General features: G+C 41.7%; 1 protein-coding gene across 1 annotated transcript; it reads right to left on the reverse strand.

Annotated features, from left to right (window-relative positions):
- Nucleotides 1-545: 545 nt before the first annotated feature.
- On the reverse strand, nt 546-1,769 carry dand5 (DAN domain family, member 5). Its single transcript, XM_034129337.1, has 2 exons — nt 1,293-1,769; nt 546-845 (listed from the first exon to the last, which is right to left on the reverse strand). Exons 1-2 carry the CDS (start codon nt 1,767-1,769, stop codon nt 546-548), a joined length of 777 nt encoding a protein of 258 aa, XP_033985228.1.
- Between the last annotated feature and the right edge of the window lie 7,472 nt (nt 1,770-9,241).

Here is a 9,241-nt window from a genome sequence, read left to right on the forward strand (position 1 = left end):
ATACTTGAGCACTTGAATACAAGAGTGAGTGGAAAAAACAAAACAAATGCTCTTCATGTTTTTACTCGAGCTTTGCATGCAAACTAAATAGCACTTATAAATGTAACTAGTGTTGGTGAAAAGCTAATTAGCATTGCCAGGCAAAGGGAATGTGGACAAATAGGACATTTTAATGACAATATTATACAGATCACAATATTTCAGTTTAGATTAATCTAAACACGGTTTGAACAGTAACACAAGTCCAGTGTGGACAGCTCCATCTGTTGCAACAGAAAATTGCATGACCAAAATATAGGTCACTTTGTCATCTATCAGTGGTGGAATAAACACCAGAATATTTGTATCTGAATAACACATTCAGACTCATTAACAAACACATACACATATGTAAATAATCATTACAACTGTCTAAACATTTATCCCATATATTAGAAAGAATAGTGTCCATGTCTTAGCAGTGATTGGATGGAGAAAAAGGTGTCAATCCAAATGAGAATCTTTACCTTCCCCTCTATCCCCTGATTTTAACAGCAGCATTGCAGTTAAAGATGTGCGAGAGCTGAAGCCTCAGCACTTTTTTCCTCTCGACCCGTCTCACACTTGCACTCCTCCACCACCATCACCTGCTTCAGCCGGACCTGGGCTCCACAGCGCAGGGGCACAGCCACATTATGAACTTTGGACGGGGAGCAGCGGGAGCAGGGGGCCCGGTGGTGGAGGGCCCCTGTCACAGTTCCCAGCCCGGAAAACTCCCCGACGGATGGGACGAACAGCGAGCTGCACTGGCCGAAACACAGCCTGTTGTGCACCGTCACCGTGTCGCATTCGTCTGCCGTCACACGCTGGGAGGATGACAGAGAGCGGTAAGATTAGGCAATATTGAGTTAATTTACCTCTGAGGTTGTAAAAATCAACAATATTTGTTTATGTAGCTCCACACTATTACAGCTAATCCTCCACCAGAGCCATAATCAGCTTTATGAGTAAACAGACATCTCTCTCATTGCCACTGAAAAATAAACACTTCATAACAAAGCTATATTCTATTCAACTGTGTGATAATGTTCTTTATCTGGAACTGACACTGGCACTGACATCTATTAGGTAGATAAAGGAAATAAAATCCTGGTGTAAGACATGATATAAAAACCTCTTGTATTGTATTTACTTGCACTATTTTATCTGTTTTATTGTGTTGCACTGTTGGAGGAGCCTGTGACCTAAGAATTTAATTGACATAACTACACTGTAGCTATGTACGAATGACAATAAAAGCCTTGACATCTTACCTGAGTGAAAGGGACTGCAGTGCATGTCTGTTTGGTGTCCTTCAGGTTGACTGGCAGAGTTATCTTGTCTCCTTTATGGACGGCTCTCTGCCACATCTGCAGGCCTTGTCTCTTCTTCAGTTCCATCTGAGTGTGGCCTTTAGGTTGCAGGAGGTGTAACGGACTCATTGAGGTCTTGGAAGCCGGGGCCAGCCCTGGACGCCCGTGAGACAGGAAAGCAGGGAAGGAGAGCCTGGAGTTGAGGGAAGGGACTCTTCTGGATGTGAGCCCCGCTCTCAGGAACCCTGACTGGGCCAGGGTACGAGGGTCCAGCTGCACAACCCTCACTATTCCCCGGACAGGTTCACTCGGTCCGCTGCCAGATGATTCAAATTCGACTCTTGACCCTTTAATAATGTTGTCAAAAGCATTGTGAGGGAATGTAAGAGCTACAGCTGTCCAGCTTGACAAAAAGACAAGGCTAATAGAAAAAGCCATTTTTTTACGGAAAAATAGATGGATTGCAAAATAAAAATGTTGCAATTTGTTTAAAAAAAACGAGTTACAGAAAAGTTACCAAAAATGAAGCTTAAAATGATTTGTCTGTGGTTTTGGTCCAAGGTTCCAAATGGTAACCTTGCAGTCAGTGCTTTGGTCAGTGGGACGGAGGGGGTCTTTATATAGCTAGCTGCCAGTTCTCACCTGGGTTTTAATGCAAAGAAGGTGTCGCAATTCCCACACCAGGTCAGACATCACACCAAGCTTAAAACTCCAGGTCGTGGATGGTTGCCAGACTGAGGGGATTTCAGTTTCAAGGTGAGCGTTAAAAAAAACATGGTGATAAAAAAAAGTTTGATCCTTGAAGTTCAAAATAACCAGATAAGGTGGATATACTTACTTTCTGGGTATTTTTTAAATGTAGTTCATTAGACCACTTTTATTTCGTTTTCAAATGTCTGCATTGGGGCTGCGCTACAGGAGGCATGAACAAAACTGAATTAAAAGATTATTTCATATTATAAATGTAAAACGTATAACGTGCACAAGGAAATTTAAACACCAAACTTACAGCCAAGGAGTGCTTTTCTTTTCAACAACCGACCATACATTTGAGCATAATTGATGTGGGAGATAAACCTTTTACTAAACTGTTTTGCGTCCAGGCCCCATAGCTCCAGGAAGACTGCAGCAGTTAAAATGCTGTCTAGTTAACAATAAAAGCTCCTCTTATTCAGCAGGTGTTCCCGTTACCTTTGGCTGTAAAGCAATAATGAGTTTATGTTCTCTGTGTAAACAAGCCGTCTCCTGTCCATTTATTCCCACAAGCTTCTCCTCAGCCTCTCCGTTGACATCCCATCATTACACCATTAGACTTCAGTGTGCTCGGTCACCCGTGGCCTGATCACACACTGGCTGCTGAGGGCCGGCTGGCTGACAATGTTATGACAGAAAGGCTGTTTGACTTTCTCATACAGACCTTGGCCTTAAGAGGCACTTTTTCTTCATTGCCTCTTCCCCCCGTCTGTTTCCCATCCACTTAACATTATGGTCAGTTAAGATGTAAGAATGGGAAAGGTAAATGTCACTAACTGCCTTTAATCTGAAGACTTTCTCACCTACACACCCAATATGTGAGGCTGGTTTCAGTATTTGTGTAGAGGAATCACTTCCTCTAGCTGCAGAATAAATACTATCCACAAGAGGGCAGAGTTTACAAATAATTATCTCACTTTCACAGACACACTGTTCTCAATGGACTATGGATGACACTTAAAGAGGAAAATGTTATGGTTTTGTTCCTCACACACACTGACCGTTACAGGTTTTAAACTGAATTATAATGTTGACTCGTTTATTTCAAACTGCAAATTCTTAGTGATACAAATGGAAAAACCAATGACTTTGCTTAATCTGCCGCTGCTTCACAACAACAGTTTTATGACACAGCTGCTGAGGCCTTCAAAATGCTGATGAACATTGTGTGAGAGAGGAAACTGAGTTTAAAGGTGAGGGGTTAAGTTGTGTATTTTTTTATAAACAGATCAAATAAACCTCTGACTCACAGAACTATATATATAGACCTAATTTTACTACTGCTGAAATAGCCAAAAATAATTCTAATACAAGCATGCATGGTGTTATATAAACAATACGGGGAAAAAAACTCCTCAGGGAACTATCAAGATTGAACTAGAAAGACGTTGTATTTTTGTTTACTCGGGCCTAGAGGCTGCAGATATTTTAAATGTTAAAACACTGTTGAGCAAGTTAGATTTCTTTAAATTAGCTTTATGTTTGTTTTGTTCGCCCACTAGAATCTATAAACATCCCTCATGATGTTTTATCTTTTTCACATGACAGTTGCAGTAAATATTAAAGTGTATTATTAAAAAGGGTTGTAATGGGAAGAGTTTTCAAAGTGAAAAGATTATACTGTACATAGCAATTGCGACCGGTACAGCAATGAAAACAAAGTATCGTTTACAGATAACAGAAGAATTAAATACAATGAAAACGATGGTGAATACATAAGAAAATGTTATGTTGGGGATAGTTTCATTATAATGTTTTTGATCAGATTGGTAAGCAACAGAATATTATAGAGAACCGAAAAAACAAGTGACAGGGTTAGAGCCAGTATATGTTACCTTAAATAATTTTAGAAAACACCCTGTCAAATGACGCCTCTATACGACCCTTTTTATACCAGGTCTAAACCTGAGAGGGGAAAGACATGTCTGTAAATGATTCAGAATATACTCCTTTAGATGTGAAGTTGACTCACATCTTATCTTGACTGCATTTAATGATTCAAGTTCACTTTCACAAGAGTGTCCGCAGACAACCAGACCTTAACACTGCCAAGCCCTGAGAAAAAATATAAGAAACAGACTCACCTGTGTCATTTAACTACTGTTCCAACTGTTTTATGAAGACAGTAAAAGAGACAATGTTTCCAGATCATGACGCCACTGAGGTAGGTCATCAGCACCAGCATGTGACGGGAAACCTGCTGCTTCAGCAGTCAACACACACACACACACACACACACACACACACACACACACACACACACACACACACACACACACACACACACACACACACACACACACACACACACACACACACACACACACACACACACACACACACACACACACACACACACACACGCACACACACACTTGTAATTGACCCTGTCCGGTGCAAACTGTCCTGTGATATATCAGGAGCAATTAACCTGTTGAAATGTCATTTACTTACACTGCATAAAGCAAATTAAAGCAGTGCTAACCAGAAGGGTAGACCATATGGAACACACTCACCTATTCATTCCCCCGTGTAATTCAATAGCAGCTCATTTATACTGTTTATATCAACACACAGGCTGTTGAGAGATTTAATGTTTATAGCTGAAAAATGAATATGTTTCCAATTGGAATGATGTGAACTACAGAGCCTTGTGCCTCAGAGTCGATTAGTGCCATAAAATAACATTCCTCCTTCTAATATTAAACATGTACAGATAACATGTCTGTAGTTCATTAATCTGTGAGACAGGCCATCATTCTTGGTAATAGTGTGACCTTTAATTTACTAAGTCATTGTTTTTCTTTTCTGCATTTCTGTCTTTCAACAGGCATTAACATATTCACTGGTCACATGGCAACAGAAACAAGCTGTAAACGAAACACTAACACCCTATAAAGTTGGTTGTTAGGACCACCACCAGCTCACACACTCAGTAACAAAAGGGTTGTGATTTGTGAATGTTACTAAAGTCTTATTTAAAGGGGACCTATCATGCAAAATGCACTTTGTGATGTCTTTTATACATAAATATGTGTCCCCGGTGCATCGGGGAACTCACGCAGCGTCAGAAAATAAAACCCTCTCTCTTTTCCTCCGTACCCAAATCTTTTAAAAACGGGCGGATACAGATTTCCATCCGAGCTGACGTCAGCCCGGAATAGTGGGCGGTGATGCTCCGCCTACATGGGCAACGCTCCACCTGCAAAGGGACCGCAATCGTTATCAAAAAAGTCTTCCGTCCACACGCAACACGCACCAGAAACGTGTCCGTTCCCACGAGACCGCTCGAAAGCGCTGGAGACGCTGTAGTACATATGCCAGGCCTGTAAGTGGCACTGTACTCCTACCACAAAATCAGCGAAGAAGACTTCCCGCGCATGGTTGCCCTTCTGTTTATTCTCCGCTGTGGACGCTCTGGCTCTTTTTCTCCCTCCCCGAGGCAAGCGTTTGCTCCTGCTGCTGTAATTCTCTCCGGTTAGTCCACCAGCAGATGAAAAACACCCACCTCTCCGCCTCTTCCAAGGGACGAGGGGACCGTGCGGCAGAGTTTCAGTTCGATTTTTTTTCGCCGGTCAACATGTCCGTTAAAGTTTAAATCTTCCGGACAAAATTAGAAAAGTGCTGGTCAGAGGTCTTCTTTGTTATTTATTGAGCTTTAAAACAAATGAATAACGACTCTATATAATAATATAATAATAAAAAACGGAGCCTCTCTTTTCCTCCCCCTCTTCTGAGAGCCCAGCAGCTGATCTCTGAGCACGACCCCCTCTCCTGCAGGGTGGCGTGGTCAGCTGCAGCTAATTTGCATTAAAGCTACGTCACAGAATCAGCCCTTGCAAAAACAGGGCTGGAATAGAGCAAATAGAGCAAAATGAGGCATGGCTAAAATGCATGATCTGTTTGGTATTTTGAAAAAAAAACGTCACAGACATGTTTTATATAGGTATGGCCCTACAATATATTTTTCAAATATAGCATGATAGGTCTACTTTAAAGGGCCCATGTCATGGCCATTTCCACTGATCATAATTACATTGTTGAGGTATACTAAAATAGATTTATACTGTGCAATTTTCCAAACTCACATTGGTTTCGCATACAGCATCTCTGTCAAGTATGTGTATTCAGCAGTATTCACTCTCTCCACTAAACGACTCGTTGGAGCTCTTGCCCCCCCTCCCTGTGAGCCTAGTGTGCTCCGATTGGTCAGCTCGGCCACTCTGTTCTGATTAGTCAACCACCAGAGAGGCTCCGCCCGCTTTTTTCGGGGAACATCAGTCTTATAATGGCGTCGGTACAGCCGTATATTTTATACGCTAACTAACCGAACTGTACCTACAACTGTTGTTATAGAAGAGTGTGACGGCCCCAGGGCCTTTGTGCAGGTGTGTTGCAGGTCTTACGGTGGGGTGGAGCTGAAGAGGCTAATCAGCGCGATCACGGACACCTCCGTAGCCGAGGTGCTATTAAGCCCAGCGGCCCGTCTCTCTCCAAAGCGGCTCGGCGATTCTCTCCCCTCGACCACCTATCTCTGCATTTACCACAATAAATGTGCCGTGGTTTTGTAAACTCGTGTATGTCTCCTTGTCTTTCCGTTGTGGCCTACGAACCGGTCATAACAAAGAGTAAGTTATTTTTACCTGTAATAAACTACTACTGTTTGATGAGAAATCAAATCATGGTTTGCTATATATGAATGATATGTTATAGGAGCAAATAATTCAGGGAAGAAAGGATAGGCCTACTAAGTATTTCCATTAAACTTTATTTTTAGAAATGTACAAAATGAACATAAATATACATATATACACGGTATATCATCCATTCCTCCCCGCATCTTGCCTGGGCGCAGCCGGTGCCTTTTAGGACGAGGCCTCAGTAGTAGTAGTCCCGTCCCCGTCATGTATTGTCCGCCAGGATCTGGCTGGACGAAATCAAATGCAAATCACAAAATATTAGAGGAACGTAGTTGTTTTAGATTCGTTAGTAGTAGTTGTGGTAGGAGTGTGGATCTATCTAATGAACAGCTTGCCAGCTAATATGCTAACCTAGCTTTATTGTTTACTTTGGTAGCTAACACGATATGAACGCTAGCTCGGAGGAACGGCAACTATAATGTAGTGTAATAAAACTACTATGAACAAAAGCGAGTGGTTCATATTAGGCTAGCAATAACGTGTTTATAATTGCAATCTTATACGGGTATTCTGCTACGTTCGGTCATACATTGTAACTTGCATGAATACATTGTTTTGCGCTAGCATACAGCTAGCCTCATTAGCTATACATGCAGTATGTACATGTACTGTCACAATGTACGGTAAATCACCCGGAGTATACTGTATGAGTATTCCGTGTGTGTGACTGCAGACATTCTCCTGCCATGACAAACATGTAAGGCCATCTGCTGACATTGTAGTTGATATATTTAAACGCTAGCAACGTAGCATAACAAAAATGTTTTTCCGACCAAACCCAGGTCTAGCTCCGTCGGTTAGATCGGTAGCATACACGCTACGCCAGCTATAATGTAATTACGTTTCGCGACTGACCGCACGGCAAATCACCCGGAGTATACTGTCAATAGGTATTTTGTGTGTGAATGCAGACATTCTCCTGCTATGAGATACATGTATGCAAGGCCATCTGCTGATATTAGAGTTGATATATGGAAACGCTAGCAACTTAGTTAGCACAGTTAGCACTGTGTCAATGGCTTAGCAGTCCAACACAGTTTACACATTTAAACAGTCTTGTTTGATAAATACACAAATAACAATGCAAACTTACAGGTTGTGTACCCGAATCTTCCCCTGCTCCAAACGGTCCAAACAAGCTGTGCATATCCGGCCTCAAACTGGGCAATGTTTTGGAAGCTTTCGTCTGTGAAATGCCGGTTCTTCGAACCTCTGAAGGAACAGTGTTAAAAAGACATTTCAACCACTGACTTCGTCGTGGTTCTTCCGTCGGTAGGACAAACAGCTCAGATTTCTCCTCACATTTCAGGAAACAGGTCCTTGGCAGTGGCATGACTGGATCGATTGTGAACTGAACCAGAGCTTCCAACAGTAAATGTTAGGCTGGCAGAGGGTGCGGCCAGCGCCGCTGGGTGTGGCCATAGCTCTTCGGGATTGGTCCATTTCGTTCCGGGTACCGCATGACATCAGGCCGTACCCGGAACTAAATGGAAGACTCAAATGGGCAGTGACTATCTCCAACGAGGCGTTTTGGGGAGGTATTTTCTGTGTTAGAGTTTTACTCGCTACAGGGTGTACTTTGAGGGTTTTGACTCTGCACACCGTTTACATGCATAAAAACCTTCATAACACACAAGGGGACGGGTAATAACCGGAAAAGCATGACATGGGAGCTTTAAGTGTTGACTATATTTCACAACATGAATCAAAATATGCAAAGTAACTAAAGGTCCTAAATTAATGTAGCAAAGTCAAAGTACACGAGTTACCTCTGAACTGTAGTGGGGTAGAAGCAGGGGCGGATCTAGACACATATTCATGGGGTGGCAAAAGGGTGGCAGGATATTTTGAGGGGTGGCATCCCCTGGCAGAAGTATATGCTGATTTAATCGCAGTCATATCAATCAATGTTAACTTGGAAAGCCACAATATTAATATTTTAACTCAATAACATAGGTGACATTATTGTGGCACATCAGTAAAGCCTTACATATAAATATATAAGGTGGCAGACATAATTGAATGAATTTTAACTGAACAATAACTGAATGAGTTTGTTTCACTCTTAGACCAGCAGGGGTACCAAATCTATGAAGACTGCTGCAATAAGTACATTAATTAACTGTCTCATCGATGTTTGTCTGAATGAATATGATACTATTAACAATCATATTATTCCTATCAGCTGTCAATCACTGTTATGATTCACATATTCATTTATTATTGAATAAACTATATTTGTTGGAGGAGTTAATGATGAATGTTCCTTAAGAAGCTTGCTCACCCTCCTTCAAATTTGAAAGACAAGTAATTATATCATCAAAATTCAAAAGATTCAAAGGAACAGTTCAGCGCCCCACGACTTTACTGCAAACAGTTACAACCTTGACTTTACATCAGAAAGAACAAACATTAAAGAAGTGACTAACTGCATCAGTTAGTCACTTCTTTAATGTT

Source organism: Trematomus bernacchii, unplaced genomic scaffold, assembly GCF_902827165.1.
Source record: "Trematomus bernacchii unplaced genomic scaffold, fTreBer1.1, whole genome shotgun sequence".
Classification (NCBI taxonomy): Eukaryota; Metazoa; Chordata; class Actinopteri; order Perciformes; family Nototheniidae; genus Trematomus; species Trematomus bernacchii.